The 18660-nt window shown below is 40.9% G+C and overlaps 1 protein-coding gene across 1 annotated transcript in view; it reads left to right on the top strand.

The window, feature by feature from the left end:
- Positions 1-18439, top strand: part of LOC128660820 (cytochrome b5) — a 130060-nt gene extending 111621 nt beyond the window's left edge. The window contains exon 5 of the mRNA XM_053714865.1: positions 17320-18439. Within this exon, the coding sequence (XP_053570840.1) occupies positions 17320-17401 (82 nt within the window). The 3' untranslated portion in view covers positions 17402-18439. The remainder of the gene's footprint in view (positions 1-17319) is intronic.
- The last annotated feature ends 221 nt before the right edge of the window (positions 18440-18660 follow it).

The raw sequence follows: 18660 nt of genomic DNA on the forward strand, positions 1-18660 counted from the left end.
GAGACAGGTTTTGCAGGCTGTGGTGCCCTCAGAATAGGGTCCACTTCTTCCTTTTTGCTCCTTCCCGTTATTCATTCAGTGTCCTCTGGAGCTTGGGTATAGTTTTCCCAACAGTAAGGAATGAAGCCGTGGACTCTCCCTATCTTAGGAAGAAAAACATTTATGCTTGCCAGATAAATTCCTTTCCTTCCGGATAGGGAGAGTCCACGGCCCCCGCACGTTTTTTCTTGTCTATGGGTGGTCCCCTATTTTTTATTATTCTGGCACCATTTATACCCTAATGTTTCTCCTTCTTTTCCTTGTTCCCTCAGCAGAATGATTAGGGTAATGAGGAAGTGGGAGAGATATTTAAGCCTTTGGCTGGGGTGTGTCTGCCTCCTCCTGGTGGCCAGGTGTTTCCCAACAGTAAGGAATTAAGCCATGGTCTCTCTCCCATATCCGGAAGGCAAGGAATTTATCTGGTAAGCATAAATTTATGTTTTTCCCCTTAGCCCTGTTTTTAAAAAAAATGTTTCCTGTTGCTGACTCCATCCGTGGCGCACTGTGCCTAAGGTAGGGGGTACTATCTCTACTCTAGCCAAAATAACTACTTTTCCTATAGAGGATAGTTGTTCCTTCAAGTATCCCATGGATAAGAAGCTAGAGGCTTACTTAAAAAATATGTATATCCATCAAGGTTTACAGTGGCAACCTTCTGCAAGTATTGCTACGGTTGCGGGAGGAGCATCTTATTGGTGCGATGACTTGTCTGAGTTGATATCAGAAGAGATCCAAGATAGGATCAAGGCTCTTAAACTGGCTAATACTTTTATCTGCAATGCCAACATGCAGGTGATTAGACTGGGAGCCAAGAATTTTTGCTTCACTGTTCTAGCTCACAGAGCGCTGTGACTAAAATCTTGGTCGGCTTATGTAACTTTCAAGTCCATGCTTTTGTCTTTACCTTAGGGTAAGAATTTATTTGGTCCAGGTCTGGCGGAGATCATTTCCGAGATTATGGGTGGGAAGGGATCTTTCCTACCTCAGGACAAGAAGAATAGACCTAATGGTCACCAGAAATCTTATTTTCGTTCCTTTTCGTAATTTCAAAGGACAGAAGTTTTCTTCCTCCTCCAAGCCGGAGCAATCCAAGACCTCATGGAGGTCTAGTCAGCCTTGTAATAAGGGGAAACAAACCAAGAACCCTTCCAATGATTCTAAATCATCATCAAGGGACCGCCCCCGGTCTTGGATCAGGTAGGGGCAGACTTTCCCTTTTTAGTCAGGCTTGGATACGAGATGTTCCAGACCCTTGGGCGGTGGACATAGTATCCCAGGTTTACAGAATAGGATTCAATACTTGTCCTCCCAGGGGCAGATTCATCCTCTCAAGATTATCTGCAAACCAGGTAAAGAGAGAGGCCTTCTTAAACTGTGTAAAGGACTCCCTGGTAGTGATTGTTCCAGTTCCTGTAAGAGAACAGGGTCTAGGACTCTATTCAAATCTTTTTGTGGTTCCCAAAAAGGGGATAACTTTCCGTTGTCTCAACAAATTCCTCAGTGTTCCGTCCTTCAAAATGGAAACCATTTGTTCCATTCTTCCCTTGGTCCAAGAGGGTCAGTTCATGACCACCATAGACCTGAAGGACGTGTATCTAAATGTTCCCATTCACAGAGATCATCACCAGTTTCTGAGGTTTGCCTATATGGACAAGCATTTCCAGTTTGTTTACACTTCCATTTGGCCTTGCCACGACTCCCAGAATATTCACAAAGGTTCTGTGGGCTCTTTTGTCAGTGGTCAGATCTCAGGGAATTGCGGTGGCACCTTACCTAGATGACATCTTGGTTCAGGCGTCCTCTTTTCATCTAGCAAAATCTCATAAAGAGATGTTTTCTTATCTAAGTTTCCACAGGTTGAAAGTGAATCTGGAAAAGAGTTCCCTTGTTCCAGATACAAGGGTGTGTTTCTTAGGGACAATCATAGATTCCCTGTCCATGAACATTTTCAGAAAATTCAAACTTCTTGCCTCGTGCCTTTCTCTCCAGTCTGTTATTCGTCCGTCAGTGGCTCATTAAAAGCTCAGGGTCTGTGGACTCAGGAGTAGTCTTCTCTTCCCATAATCATCTTAGAGTTGAGAGCAATCTTCAATACCTTGACAGCTAGGCCTCCTTAGTCCGGTTTATCAGATTCCACTCGGACAACATCACCTCGGTGGCTCACATCAACCACCAGGGAGGAACTCTGAGTTCCTAAAAAATGAAGGAGGTGACTCGACTCATTCTTCAGTGGCCGAAGCTCACAATTGTCTCCTATCTGCCATCCACCTTCCAGGAGTGGAAAACTGAAAGGTGGATTTTCTCAGCAGACAGACCTTCCATCCCGGGGAGTAGGCTCTCCGTCCGGAATATTCTTAAAGATAACTCTCAGGTGGGGGGGTTCTGGAGTTGGATCTAATGGCGTCTCGCTAAACTTCCAAAGTACGGTTCAAGGTAAAGACATCCTAAAGCTGCTCTGATGGACGCTCTGGTGGTTCCTTGGAACTTCAATCTGGCATACCCGTTTCCTCCGTTTGCTCTCCTTCCACGAGTCATTGCTCGTATCAAACAGGAGTGAGCGTTTGTTATTCTCATAGCTCCGGCATTGCCTCACAGGATCTGATTTGCGGATCTGGTGAAGATGTCATCTCTTCCACCTTGGAGGTTACCTCTGAAGAAGGACCTTCTACTTCAGGGTCCCTTCCTTCATCCAAATCTAGATTCTCTGAAGCTGATTGCTTGGAGATTGAATGCCTAGTTTTAGCTAGGCGTGGCTTTTCTGAGACGGTTATTGAGTACCATGAGATTTGAGAAACTATTCGTAAGGTGAATGCAGCTGTTTCCACTCTTGCCAGGTGTTCCACTATTCCTTTGGAGGATCGATCCTTTAGATAATACACTTTAAAGTTTTTTCATAGGAAATCTTTTCAACTTGAAGGCTTTATGGTTTGACCTGATGTAAGTGTTGCCTATTGAGGCTGCTACTTTGGTGTGACAAACTTTTTTCTGGGGAAACCATTTTGGATTAGATTCAGGATCACATTAATCTCATGTGAACTGCAAACACCTTTATTTGTGATGCACCCGTGGAAATCGTTCGTATTAGTTCCTTAGAATGATGCTTTAGCTGTTTTAGCTAGACTTTGTGGCTTAAAGGGACATTGGACACATTTCTCTTTGCATAAATGTTTTGTAGATGATCCATTTAGTCCTTTTGGAAGTGTTTCTGTAAAAAATGTATAGTTTTTGCTTTTTTTTATAATATTGTGCTGATTTACAGACTCTGAACAACCCCACAAAGTTTTAGATGTATACTGATGTTTACAGATTCCTGCAGCTCCTGTTTGTATAATGTGCCTTTTCATATGCAGGGGAGGGGGGAAAAGCCTGCTGTTCCTGTTTTGCCAGCCCCTTTCTGTGGGTATTCCTGCCTAACCTTATCAACAGTGCTAAACTGGGAGCTTCTAAGTAAGTTTTTTTTAAAAGGTTTTATACTGGATTTTTAAATCAGTTTCTGTGCATATTCTTCATTATAGTAATGTCTTTTACATGCAGTTATATGGAAATTGGTGTATACTGTCCCTTTAAGTCTTGGGCTACTGATATAGTATCTAAATGTAGATTGCTATCCCCTTGCAGGGTAAGTCTCTGTTTGGGCCTGAACTGGATGCTATTATTGCTACAGTCATGGGCGGTAAGAGAGATTTCTTTCATGTAATTGGCAAGAGTCCATGAGCTAGTGACGTATGGGGAGATACAATCCTACCAGGAGGGGAAAAGTTTCCTAAACCTCAAAATGCCTATAAATACAACCCTCACCACACCCACAATTCAGTTTTACAAACTTTGCCTCCTATGGAGGTGGTGAAGTAAGTTTGTGCTTGATTTTCTTCGTTGATATGAGCTTCTCAGCATTTTGAAGCCTGATTCCTCTCAGAGTACAGTGAATGTCAGAGGCATGTGAAGGGAGTATCACCTATTGAATGCAATGGTTTTCCTGACAGGAGATCTATTTCATAGGTTCTCTGTTATCGGTCGTAGAGATTCATCTCCTACCTCCCTTTTCAGATCGACGATATACTCTCATATTCCATTACCTCTACTGACACTGTTTCAGTACTGGTTTGGCTATCTGCTATATGTGGATGGGTGTCTTTCGGTAAGTATGTTTTCATTACTTAAGACACTCTCAGCTATGGTTTGGTACTTTTATGTATTAATATAAAGTTTTAAATATATGTATTGTACTTATATTTGTCATGGGTCAGGTTTATGTATATTTCCTTTTTGCAGACTATCAGTTTCAAAATTGGTAAACATATTTAGGAAGATATCTTTTCTTACCTGGGGTATAGTCATTTCTTCAAATTGACTGCCTTTTCATTTATTTTCACGGCAAAATTAGGCTTGCGAGGTTGCAAAATGCTGATATTTATAGCATCATTCTTGACGTGAGAATTTTTGGTTCAAAGGTACGTTACGTGACGCAATACGTCATTTCCGGCGTCTTAGTTGACGCCAGGTTTCCTTGCACAAGGTTGCGTCTGCCATGACGCGAGTTGCGTCATTTCCGGATGTTAGCACCAGAAAATTTAATTTTGCGTTGTGCATCATACTTGGCCCCAAATAATTTATTTAACCCCACTTCCTATATGCCTCTTGCCTTTCTCTATGGCTGATGTTGCAGCTGCATCAACTTTTTGGTTGGAAAACAGGAAACAGATTCTTATTTTTCTAGCATTGTTTGCTTGCTTCAACATGTTAATCATTTTATCTGTGATGCTATTTTTGATATCATCAAAATTGATGTTAAATCTATGTCTTTAGCTATTTTAGCTAGAAGAGCTTTGTGGCTTAAATTTTGGAATGCTGACATGGTATCTATGTCTAGATTACTATCTCTTTCTTTCCAAGGTATTTTATTTGATTCTTAGTTGGATTCAATTATTTCAACTATCACTGGGGGAAGGGAGTTTTTTTTGCTTTAGGATAAAGACCTAAGGTTAAATCTAAAACCTTCTAATCCTTTTCGTCCTTTTCAACAGAATAAGGAACAGAAAGCCAATCCTTCCCCCAAAGAATCTGGTTCCAATTGGAAACCTTCAAGTTGGAATAAATCCAAGCCCTTTAAGAAACCAAAGACAGCCCCCAAGTCTGCATGAAGGTGCAGCCCTCATTCCAGCTCAGCTGGTAGGGGGCAGATTGAAATTTTTCCAAAACATTTGGACAGATTCTGTCCAAAAATCAGTGGATTCAGAGTATTGTCTCTCAAGGGTATTGAATAGGATTTAGAGTAAGACCTCCTGTGAGAAGATTTCTTTTCTCTCACACGTCCAAGTAAATCCAGTGAAGGCTCAGGCTTTTCTGAAGTGTGTTTCAGATCTGGAGCTTTCAGGGGTAATCATACCAGTTCCATTTCAGAAACAGGGTCTTGGGTTGTATTCAAATCTATTCATTGTACCAAAGAAAGAAAATTTATTCAGGCCAGTTCTGGATCTGAAATTTTGAATCGTTTTGTAAGAGTGCCATCTTTCAAATGGTAACTATCCTGCCTTTTTTTTCAGCAAGGTCATTATATGTCCACGATAGGCTTACAGGATGCATATCTTCATATTCCGATTCATCCTGACCACTATCGGTTTCTGAGATTCTCTTTTCTAGACAAGCATTACCAATTTGTCACTCTTCCATTTAGCCTAGCGACAGCTCCAAGATTTTTCTCAAAGGTTCTTGGTTCCCTACTCTCTATATTCAGAGAACAGGGTGTTCCGGTGTTTCCTTATTTGGACGATATCTTGGTACTAGCTCAGTCTTTACATTCTGCCAAATCTCACACGAATCAACTAGTGTTTCTTCAAAGACATGGTTGGAGGATCAATTTACCAAAAAGTTCCTTGATTCCTCAGACAAGGGTCACCTTTTTAGGTTTCCAGATAGATTGTGTCCATGACTCTGTCTCTAACAGACGAGAGACAAATTAAATTGGTTTCAGCTTGTCAAAACCTTCAGTCTTGATCATTCCCTTTGCTCGTTTTTATATAAGACCTCCGCTTTGTATGCTGGATTAATGGTGCAGGGATTATACAAGGATGTCACAGTCAATATCCTTAAATCCCAATGTTCGACTCTCTCTGACTTGGTGGTTAGACCACCATCGTTTAGTTCAAGGGGCTTCTTTTGTTCGTCCAACCTGGACTGTAATCATAACAGATTCAAGTCTTTCAGGTTAGGGAGCTTTCTGGGGATCTCTGACAGCACAAGGAGTTTGGACACCTCAAGAGGCGAGATTACCAATCAATATTTTAGGACTCTGTGCTATTTTCAGGGCTCTTCAGGCTGGTCTCTGTTGAAGAGCGAATCATTTATTTTCAGACAGACAATATCACAACTGTGGCATATGTCAATCATCAAGGTGGGACTCACAGTCCCCTAGCTATGAAAGAAGTATCTTGGATACTTTCTTGGGCGGAATCCAGCTCTTTCTATCTCAGGTATAGTCAATTGGGAAGCGGATTATCTCAGCCGTCAGACTTTACATTCGGGGGAGTGGTCTCTCGATCCAGATGTGTTTTTTTTTTTTCAGATTGTTCAGATGTGGGGTCTTCCAGAAATAGATCTGATGGCTTCCTATATAAACAAGAAACTTCCCAGGTACTTGTTCAGTTCCAGGGATCCTCAGGCGGAGTCGGTGGATGTGTTAGCAGTTCCTTGGTTTTACCAACTTGCTTATATCTTCCCACCTCTAGTTCTTCTTCCAAGAGTGATCTCCAAGGACATCATGGAACAATCGTTTTTGTTTCTGGTAGTACCAGCATGGCCTCACAGGTTTTGGTATGCAGATCTTGTTCGGATGTCCAGTTGCCAACCTTGGCCACCTCCTTTAAGACCAGACCTTCTGTCTCAAGGTCCATTTTTCCATCAGGATCTCAAATCTTTAAATTTGAAGGTATGGAAATTGAACACTTAGTGCTTAGTCATAGAGGTTTCTTTGACTCCGTGATTAATACTATGTTACAGGCTCGTAAATCTGTTTCTAGGAAGATTTATTATAGAGTTTGGAAGACTTATATTTCATGGTGTTCTTTTCATAAATTCTCCTGGCATTCTTTTAGAATTCCTAGAATTGTACAGTTTCTTCAGGATGGTTTGGATAAAGATTTGTCTGCAAGTTCCTTGAAGGGACAAATCTCTGCTCCTTCTGTTTTATTTCACAGAAAGATTGCTAAGATTCCTGATATTCACTGTTTTATACAGGCTTTGGTCCGTATCAAGCCTGTCATATCAATCTCTCCTTCTTGGAGTTTTTGTTTGGTTTTGAAGGCTTTTCAGGTTCCTCTTTTTGAGCCTATGCCTTATTTGGATATTAAACTACTTTATTGGAAAGTTTTGTTCCTTTTGGCTATCTCTTCTGCTAGAAGAGTTTCCGAATTATCTGCTCTTTCTTGTGAGTCTCGTTTTCTGTTTTTTCATCAGGATAAGGCAGTTTTGTGGACTTCATTTGAATTTCTTCCTAAGGTTGTGAATTCTAATAACATTAATAGGGAAATTGTTGTTCCCTCTTTGTGTCCTAATCCTAAGAATTCTTTGGAGAGATCCTTACATTCTTTGGATGTTGTTAGAGCTTTGAAATATTATATTGTAGCTACTAAAGTTTTCTGGAAGACTTCTGGTCTATTTGTCTTTTCTGGTTCTAGGAAACGTCAGAAAACTTCTGCCATTTCCTTGGCATCTTGGTTAAAGCTTTTGATTCATCACGCTTATTTGGACTCAGGTCAGGTCAGGCCCGCCTCAGAGAATCACAGCTCATTCTACTAGATCAGTCTCCACTTCATGGGCCTTTTAAGAATGCAACTTCAGTTTATCAGATTTGCAAAGCAGAAACTTGTCTTTTTTTTGCATACATTTACTGAATTCTACCATTTTTATGTGTTTGCCTCTTCGGAAGCAGTTTTGGTAGAAAAATTCTTCAGGCAGCTTTTCCAGTTTGATTCCTTTGCTTATGTTTTAAGTTTTTTCTTTTCAATTATGAGAAAAACTTACTTTTTGGATGTTGATTTAATTTTTTCAGCAGAAAATGGCTGTTTTTATTTTTCATCCCTCCCTCTCTAGTGACTCTTCTGTGGAGTTACACATCTTGGGTATTAATATCCCATACGTCACTAGCTCATGGACTCTTGCCCATTACATGAAAGAAAACCTAGTTTATGTAAGAACTTACCTGATAAATTCATTTTTTCATATTGGCAAGAGTTCATGAGACCCATCTTGTTTTTGGTGGTTATGATTTTTTGTATAAAGCACAATTATATTTCCAGTTCCTTTTTTGATGCTTTCTACTCCTTTTTCTATCACCCCACTACTTGGCTGTTTGTTAAACTGAATTTTGGGTGTATTTATATGCATTTTGAGGTTTGGGAAACTTTGCCCCTCCTAGTAGGATTGTATATCCCATACGTCACTAGCTCATGGACTCTTGCCAATATGAAAGAAATGAATTTATCAGGTAAGTTCTTACATAAATTATGTTTTTCTGCCCCAAGATAAAAAAAAATCTAAGGGTAATCTTAGATCGGCAGGGTGTTTTGTTTCTTCAGGCAAGCTAAGGCTCAGAAAGTGTCCCCCCTCAGCCCAGAGTTCTGGCTACTCCTCCAAATATTCCTGAAAGTCCAGCCCTCCTTAGTCCAAAAACAAACTGTCCTAGAAGTCTTACCCAGTCTTCAAGACCACATGAAGTTGCGGACCCCATGCCAGACCAGTCTTTTTCGGGAGTCCTGTGAGAGATCTGAGATATGCTAATTCTTTCCACAGAATATCAAATAAGCTTTCGTTCAAGGCTTCCTCAGGGAAGATTATTTCTGTCTCACATGCCTTCAGTGATTGCTCAAATCTTTCCAGTTTACTTCTATTACCTAATTTATTTTGTTCTCTTAGTATCCTTTGTTGAAAAGCACACCTAGGTTGGTTTATGAGCTGTAAGCTAGCTGCTGATTGATAGTTGCACATATATGCTTCCTGTCATTGGCTTACTGATGTGTTCAGCTAGCTCCTAGTTGTACACTGCTGCTCCCTCAATAAAATATATCACATGACTGAAGCAAAATTGATAATAAAAGTAAATTGGATATTTGTTTAAAATCACATACTCTGACTGACTGAATCATAAAAGAAAGAAAAAATGGGCTTCATATCCCTTTAACTCCTCAGACAAGTGTGTTTCTTCTGAGGTTTGTAATTGGTTCAGTGTCTATGCTTTTTTTCCACCCTGACAGATCAGCACAGACTGAAGCAGCAACATGCCTTTTGCCCTTCTGCATCTGAATCCTCTTCGTTCCATTGCTCAGTGCATGGAAGTTGTCAGTCTCATGGTGGCTGCCTCAGATGCATTTCCATTTGCCAGATTTAATCTTTGGTCCCTCCAATTGCAGATGCTGCATCAATAAATTAGGTACCATGAGGATTGGTCTCAGAGGATCCTGTTAGATCACAGTGTAAAACAGTTTCTAGACTGATAGCAGATTCATTATTCCTTGGTTCAGTGGATCTCATCTCTTCTGCCAATGTCAACCTTGTTCGGTTAAAGGGCAGTCTGGGGGTTTTGGAGAGTGCAGGGAGTTAGGTCTTCCCAGGAGGCGAGGTTACCCATAAATATATTGGAAGTCTGTGCAATCTTCAGAGCTCTGCAGAGTTGGCCCAACCTCAGACAGGAATCATTTTTGCAATTCCACAGCAGTGACTTATGACAATCAGAGGGGAACTTGTAGTTCCTTAGCCATGAAGTCCAGTGTCATAAACTGGGCATAATGACATTGCATGATTTCTGCAATCCAAATTCAGGGTGGGAACATTTTGGGAGGCATACATTCTCATTCACTAGTTTAATTAGCCAGGGGGATGGATTCTGAATCAGGAAGTTCTCAACCAAATTGTGAGATGTTGGGTCTTCCAGAGACAGATATCCCTACCTTTTAGCTTGAATCACAAACTTCCTCAGTATTGTTACAGGTCTCAGGACTCTCAGGCAAGTCTGATAGATACCCTAGTGGTTCCCTGGCCGTTAAACCTGCTTTATATCTTTGATCTATTTTGTGTTACCTATATACAGTTATAGCCAGAATCCAGCAGGAACAAGCCTCAGCAAATCTGATTGCTTCGGTGTGACCTGTGAGGATTTGGTTTGCAGATCTGGTTTAGATGTCCTTGTGCCTTCCTTGGAGGCTTCCTCTAAGAAGGGATCTTCTCTTGCAAGGAACTTTAATTTCTCCAACATTGGTGTGTCTGGTCCACAGCGTCATCCTTACTTGTGGGAATATCTCTTCCCCAACAGGAAATGGCAGAGAGTCCCAGCAAAGCTGGCCATATAGTCCCTCCTAGGCTCCGCCCACCCCAGTCATTCTCTTTGCCGTTGCACAGGCAACATCTCCACGGAGATGGTTAAGAGTATGTGGTGTTTTAGTTGTAGTTTTTTTTTATTCTACTATCAAGAGTTTATTTTAAAATAGTGCTGGTATGTACTATTTACTCTGAAACAGAAGAAGATGAAGAATCTGTTTGTGAGAGGAAGATGATTTTCGCAGATAGTAACTAAAATCGGGCGCTGTTTCCACACAGGACTGTTGAGATGAAGTAACTTCAGTTGGGGGAAACAGCAGACTTTTTCTGCTTAAGGTATGACTAGCCATATTTCTAACAAGACTGTGTAATGCTGGAAGGCTGTCATTTCCCCTCATGGGGACCGGTAAGCCATTTTCTTAGTCTCAAACAGAATAAAGGGCTTAATATGGGCTATAAAACTGGTAGACACTTTTATGGGCAAAATCGATTGCTTTATTTGGGCATTTTATACACGTTTACTCTTGTAATTCACACTTATAAGCTTGGGGAACGTTTTTTAACGTCAGGCACTGTGTTAGACACCTTTCCAGTCAGGAAGGGCCTTCCCAGTTGTAGGCTGAGCCTCATTTTCGCGCCATTACTGCGCAGTTACTTTTTGAGAGCAGACATGCAGATGCATGTGTGAGGATCCCAAAGTAGTTGGAAAACTTCCTAGGAGGCTTCATTTGGTATCGTATTCCCCTCTGGGTTTGGTAAAGTCGCAACAAAGGCTGTAGCTGGGACTGTAGAGGGGTTAAAACTGTAACTTTAAGGGTTAAAGCTTTGAAAATTGGTGTGAAATACCTTGAATGCTTTAAGACACTGTGGTGAAAATTTGGTAATTTTTTAACAATTCATTCATACTTTTTCACATATTCAGTAATAAAGTGTGCACTGTTTAAAATTTAAAGTGACAGTAACGTTTTGTTTAAAACATTTTTTTTGTACTTTATTGACAAGTTTAAGCCTGTTTAACATGTCTGCACCTTCAGATAAGCTATGTTCTGTATGTATGAAAGCCAATGTGTCTCCCCCTTCAAAATTGTGTGATAATTGTGCCATAGCGTCCAAACAAAGTAAGGACAGTACTGCCACAGATAATGAAATTGCCCAAGATGATTCCTCAGATGAAGGGAGTAGACATGGTTATACATCATCTCCTTCTGTGTCTACACCAGTTTTGCCCACGCAGGAGGCCCCTAGTACTTCTAGCGCGCCAATGCTTATTACCATGCAACAATTGACTGCTGTAATGGATAACTCCATAGCAAATATTTTATCCAAAATGCCAGCATATCAGAGAAAGCGCGATTGCTCTGTTTTAAACACTGAAGAGCAGGAGCGCGCTGATGATAATTGCTCTGTCATACCCTCACACCAATCTGAAGGGGCCATGAGGGAGGTTTTGTCAGATGGGGAAATTTCAGATTCAGGAAAAATTTCTCAACAGGCTGAACCTGATGTTGTGACATTTAAATTTAAATTAGAGCATCTCCGCGCACTGCTTAAGGAGGTGTTATCTACTCTGGATGATTGTGACAACTTGGTCATTCCAGAAAAATTATGCAAGATGGACAAGTTCCTAGAGGTTCCGGTGCACCCCGACGCTTTTCCTATACCCAAGCGGGTGGCGGACATAGTGAATAAGGAGTGGGAGAGGCCCGGCATACCTTTTGTCCCCCCTCCTATATTTAAAAAATTATTTCCTATGGTCGACCCCAGAAAGGACTTATGGCAGACAGTCCCTAAGGTCGAGGGGGCAGTTTCTACTCTAAACAAACGCACTACTATTCCTATCGAGGATAATTGTGCTTTCAAAGATCCTATGGATAAAAAATTGGAGGGTTTGCTTAAAAAGATTTTTGTACAGCAAGGTTACCTCCTGCAACCCATTTCGTGCATTGTTCCTGTCACTACAGCAGCGTGGTTCTGGTTCAAGGAACTGGAAAAGTCTCTCAGTAGAGAGACTCCGTATGAGGTTATGGACAGAGTTCACGCACTCAAGTTGGCTAATTCTTTTATTTTAGATGCCGCTTTGCAATTAGCTAGATTAGCGGCGAAAAATTCAGGGTTTGCAATTGTGGCGCGCAGAGCGCTTTGGCTAAAGTCTTGGTCAGCGGATGTATCTTCCAAGACAAAATTACTTAATATCCCCTTCAAGGGTAAAACTCTCTTTGGGCCAGAATTGAAAGAGATTATTTCTGACATCACTGGGGGAAAGGGCCACGCCCTTCCACAAGATAGACCTTTCAAAGCCAAGAATAAGTCTAATTTTCGTTCCTTTCGCAATTTCAGGAACGGACCGACCTCTAACTCTGCATCCTCTAAACAAGAGGGTAACGCTTCACAAACCAAACCAGCCTGGAAACCGATGCAAGGCTGGAACAAGGGTAAGCAGGCCAAGAAACCTGCTGCTGCTAACAAAACAGCATGAAGGAGTAGCCCTCGATCCGGGACCGGATCTAGTAGGGGGCAGACTCTCTCTCTTTGCTCAGGCTTGGGCAAGAGATGTTCAGGATCCCTGGACGCTAGAAATAGTTTCTCAGGGTTATCTCCTGGAATTCAAGGAACTACCCCCAAGGGGAAGGTTCCACATATCTCACTTATCCTCAAACCAAATAAAGAGACAGGCATTCTTACATTGTGTAGAAGACCTGTTAAAAATGGGAGTGATACACCCAGTTCCAATGGCGGAACAAGGAATGGGATTTTACTCAAATCTGTTCGTAGTTCCCAAAAAAGAGGGAACCTTCAGACCAATTCTGGATTTAAAAATCCTAAACAAATTTCTCAGAGTACCATCGTTCAAAATGGAGACCATTCGAACGATCCTACCTACAATCCAGGAAGGTCAATTTATGACTACTGTGGATCTAAAGGATGCGTATCTACATATCCCTATCCACAAAGAACATCATCAGTTCCTAAGGTTCGCCTTTCTGGACAAACATTACCAGTTTGTGGCCCTCCCATTCGGGTTAGCCACTGCTCCAAGGATTTTCACAAAGGTACTCGGGTCCCTTCTAGCGGTTCTAAGACCGAGGGGCATTGCAGTAGTACGATACTTGGACGACATTCTAATACAAGCGTCGTCTCTTTCAAAGGCAAAGGCTCATACAGACATCGTTCTAGCCTTTCTCAGATCTCACGGATGGAAGGTGAACATAGAAAAAAGTTCCCTGTCTCCGTCGACAAGAGTTCTTTTCTTGGGGACAATAATAGATTCTTTAGAAATGAGGATTTTCCTGACAGAAGTCAGAAAGTCAAAACTTCTAAACACTTGTCAAGTTCTTCATTCTATTCCTCGTCCTTCCGTAGCTCAGTGCATGGAAGTAATAGGGTTGATGGTTGCAGCAATGGACATAGTTCCTTTTGCGCGAATTCATCTAAGACCATTACAACTGTGCATGCTGAAACAGCGGAATGGGGACTATACAGACTTGTCTCCAGTGATTCAAGTAGATCAGAAGACCAGAGATTCACTCCGTTGGTGGCTAACCCTGGACCACCTATCCCAGGGAATGAGCTTCCGCAGACCAGAGTGGGTCATCGTCACGACCGACGCCAGTCTAGTGGGCTGGGGCGCGGTCTGCGAATCCCTGAAAGCTCAGGGACTATGGTCTCGGGAAGAGTCTCTTCTCCCGATAAACATTCTGGAACTGAGAGCGATATTCCATGCTCTCAGGGCTTGGCCTCAGCTAGCAAAGGCCAGATTCATAAGATTCCAATCAGACAACATGACGACTGTTTCTTATATCAATCATCAGGGGGGAACAAGGAGTTCCCTGGCGATGAAAGAAGTGACCAAAATAATACAATGGGCGGAGGATCACTCCTGCCACCTATCTGCGATCCCCATCCCAGGTGTGGAAAACTGGGAAGCGGATTACCTGAGTCGTCAGACTTTCCATCCGGGGGAGTGGGAACTCCACCCGGAGATCTTTGCCCAGTTGACTCAATTATGGGGCATTCCAGACATGGATCTGATGGAGTCTCGTCAGAACTTCAAGGTTCCTTGCTACGGGTCCAGATCCAGGGATCCCAGGGCGACTCTAGTGGATGCACTAGTAGCGCCTTGGACCTTAAACCTAGCTTATGTGTTTCCACCGTTTCCTCTCATTCCCAGGCTGGTAGCCAGGATCAAGCAGGAGAGGACCTCGGTGATCTTGATAGCTCCTGCGTGGCCACGCAGGACTTGGTATGCAGACCTGGTGAATATGTCATCGGCTCCACCATGGAAGCTACCTTTGAGACAGGACCTTCTTGTTCAGGGTCCATTCGAACATCCAAATCTGGTTTCCCTCCAGCTGACGGCTTGGAGATTGAACGCTTGATTCTATCAAAGCGAGGGTTTTCAGATTCTGTGATAGATACTCTGGTTCAAGCCAGAAAACCGGTAACTAGAAAAATTTACCATAAAATATGGAAAAGATATATCTGCTGGTGTGAATCCAAGGGATTCCCATGGAACAAGATAAAGATTCCTAAGATCCTTTCCTTTCTACAAGAAGGTTTGGATAAAGGATTATCTGCGAGTTCTCTAAAGGGACAGATTTCTGCTTTATCTGTCTTACTACACAAACGACTGGCAGCTGTGCCAGATGTTCAAGCATTTGTTCAGGCTCTGGTTAGGATCAAGCCTGTTTACAGACCTTTGACTCCTCCCTGGAGTTTAAATCTAGTTCTTTCAGTTCTTCAAGGGGTTCCGTTTGAACCTCTACATTCCATAGATATTAAGTTGTTATCTTGGAAAGTTTTGTTTTTGGTTGCTATTTCTTCTGCTAGAAGAGTTTCAGAGTTATCTGCTCTGCAGTGTTCTCCGCCCTATCTGGTGTTCCATGCAGATAAGGTGGTTTTGCGTACTAAGCCTGGTTTTCTTCCAAAGGTTGTTTCTAACAAAAATATTAACCAGGAGATAGTTGTACCTTCTTTGTGTCCGAATCCAGTTTCAAAGAAGGAACGTTTGTTACACAATTTGGACGTAGTCCGTGCTCTAAAATTCTATTTAGAAGCTACTAAAGATTTCAGACAAACATCTTCTCTGTTTGTCGTCTACTCTGGTAAAAGGAGAGGTCAAAAAGCGACTTCTACCTCTTTCCTTTTGGCTTAAAAGCATCATCCGATTGGCTTACGAGACTGCCGGACGGCAGCCTCCTGAAAGAATCACAGCTCACTCCACTAGGGCTGTGGCCTCCACATGGGCCTTCAAGAACGAGGCTTCTGTTGATCAGATATGTAAGACAGCGACTTGGTCTTCACTGCACACTTTTGCCAAATTTTACAAATTTGATACTTTTGCTTCTTCGGAGGCTATTTTTGGGAGAAAGGTTTTGCAAGCCGTGGTGCCTTCCGTTTAGGTAACCTGATTTGCTCCCTCCCTTCATCCGTGTCCTAAAGCTTTGGTATTGGTTCCCACAAGTAAGGATGACGGCGTGGACCGGACACACCAATGTTGGAGAAAACAGAATTTATGCTTACCTGATAAATTACTTTCTCCAACGGTGTGTCCGGTCCACGGCCCGCCCTGGTTTTTTAATCAGGATTGATAAATTATTTTCTCGAACTACAGTCACCACGGCACCCTATAGTTTCTCCTGTTTTTTCCTCCTGTCAGTCGGTCGAATGACTGGGGTGGGCGGAGCCTAGGAGGGACTATATGGCCAGCTTTGCTGGGACTCTTTGCCATTTCCTGTTGGGGAAGAGATATTCCCACAAGTAAGGATGACGCCGTGGTCCGGACACACCGTTGGAGAAAGTAATTTATCAGGTAAGCATAAATTCTGTTTTGATCAAGATCTCAAAACTCTAAATGTGATGACATGGCAGTTGAACGCTTAGTGCTGTCTATTAGAGGTTTTTCTAGCAAGGTTATTGACACCTTGATTCAGGCTAGGAAACCTGTTAACAGGCATATTTATAAAAGAAGATTAATTGTGTGGTGTGCTCGCAAAGGTTATTGCGAGTTTGAGTCCCGACTGGAGGTTCTGTATATGGGTTTGCCAGTCAGACCTGTGAAGGGTCAAATTTTAGCTTTCTGTATTGTTTCATAAGAAAATTGCTAAAATTCCAGATTTTCCAACCTTTGTTCAGGATCAGAATTTTAACCAGTTATTCATCCATTTTCTCCTCTTTGGAGTCTTAAACTGATTTTGAGGGTTCTTCAAGCTCCATCTTTTAAGCCGATGCATGGTTATTTCTTTTTTGCCAGTCCCATTAAGGAGCATCATTTTCACAATCTGGATGTTTTGAGAGCTTTCAAACATTATGTGGAAGCCACAAAAGATTTTAGACCTTCTTCTCCATTTTTAATTTTTCTGTGCCTCGCAAGGGCCATAAAGCTATGTTACGGTTTCATTAGCCGTCTGTCTTATAGCCTTTAAAGGGACACAAAACGTAATTTTTTTTTCTTTCATGATTCAGACAAAGCATACCATTTTAAACAACTTTCCAGTTTACTTCTATTATTAAATTTGCTTCATTCTCTTAGTATCATTTGTTCAAGGAGCAGTAATGCACTACTGGGAAGGGAAGTGATGCTTATCAGCTTTGCTGTGGTGCTCTTTGCCTCCTCCTGCTGGCCAGGAGTAATTGCTGATTCCGTGGACTCACCGTGTCAAGAACTAAATAAGTTTATCAGGTAAGCATAAATTTTGATTTTCTTCAATTTTCAATTAAGGTGATAGGAGTGTTATAGATTTAGTAGAAAGTTAAGTCGTATTTGTTAGGAGGTTAGAAAATGGGGAAGTTCTGCTTAATAGTAGAAGGTTTATTGGATCATTGGATAGCCATCCCAACAAATTGTCTCCGTAACATTGCTTTAAGATCTACAATAGACTGAAGAATGGGTGACTTTTTTTTTTTTTTTTTTTACTGATTTAAAATATTTCTATAATCTATTAATTATCCTTTTTTTTTCTCCCTAAATGTCAGTTGGTGGAGCAATTGGATTATCCCAGGCATATCTGCTATAATTGTTGCCTTGATGTACCGTTTCTACATGACAGATGAATAAGTGCATCACAATGAAACCATAACTAGGAAGACTCCTCCAGACCAAACAACCTGATCATCATCATACAGTGACCACAAGAGTTACTTAATGTGAGAACAAATGTTTTGCAGAATGCTTGTTTGTTTATTTCTGTAAAGCTAAAATCTTATTTGTTCCTCTTGTGCTTTTCTTTTTCTTCCCCTGTCAATTTTGTACACACTTTAACACTACATTATCCTCAATGATGTGGAGTAATTTCCCATCTCCGTTTATTTAATATCTTTGTTTAAGTTTTTAATATATTCTACAAAGCACCTGATCATTTAACTGTGGATCCGTCCTTTGGGAGAGCATTTTATCTAATATGAAATTAGGTAGAAATGAAATCTACAGAACATAAAATATAATAATGACAATAATGAGAATAAACATTTGGAAACAAAACATTTGAGTGATTTACCATATTTGTCTCAGAACTTCTTGATCCTTTTGTTTGTGATCTCAGTGAGTGCTATTCACCATTTGTTGTGTATTGCTGGCAATAAAATGTTTGAGACCTCATTGTGCTTTCATTGTACTGAAAGAAAATGTTTAATATTGTTGGCTAGTTTAAAATATCCAAAACTGAGGAATCCTTTTTTATAAGACCAAATATTTAGTTCATGTCTGATGCATATAGCAGTGTGTTACTATTTTTATTTTCCTATTTTTTGTTCCATATATTAAACCAACCACTAAATGTTTTTTGAAACCTTACTTTACTTGTGTATGTAAAGGAGAAATTGTATTGGATAATAATACATCTTATGATACAGACACTAAGCCATCTTATGCCATAAATGTGAGAGCAGAATGTAAAACTGAGCATTGGGTTGTTATTTGTAGGCCCGTTTGTCATTACATGGCCATCCAATATTTTGTCCTAGTCTCTTACTTTATTAGCCTAAACATTGCAAGGAAATATATTTCTTGCATCAAAACATGAGCTCTTGCTGAATACACTTATACAACATTTTGTACAAACTTGAGATTTTTCCTAATAAAGAATAACCCTTTTTATATTGTTGTTTTTGTTTTTACTTTCGCCAGATCTTTACATGCTATAGAAGTAAACTTATTTCCTTTCTGCGAAGACAAACAGATATAAGACCGTACAGCCATGTTAAACATATTGGTACAACAATTACATTTTTGTTTCGTTTATACATTAACACCATTACAAAAATAAAATAAAAATAAAAAGTTTTAACAGTTCAGTTTATTCTATGACAATTTTATAA

The sequence above is a fragment of the Bombina bombina genome, chromosome 5, assembly GCF_027579735.1.
Source record: "Bombina bombina isolate aBomBom1 chromosome 5, aBomBom1.pri, whole genome shotgun sequence".
Taxonomy (NCBI): domain Eukaryota; kingdom Metazoa; phylum Chordata; class Amphibia; order Anura; family Bombinatoridae; genus Bombina; species Bombina bombina.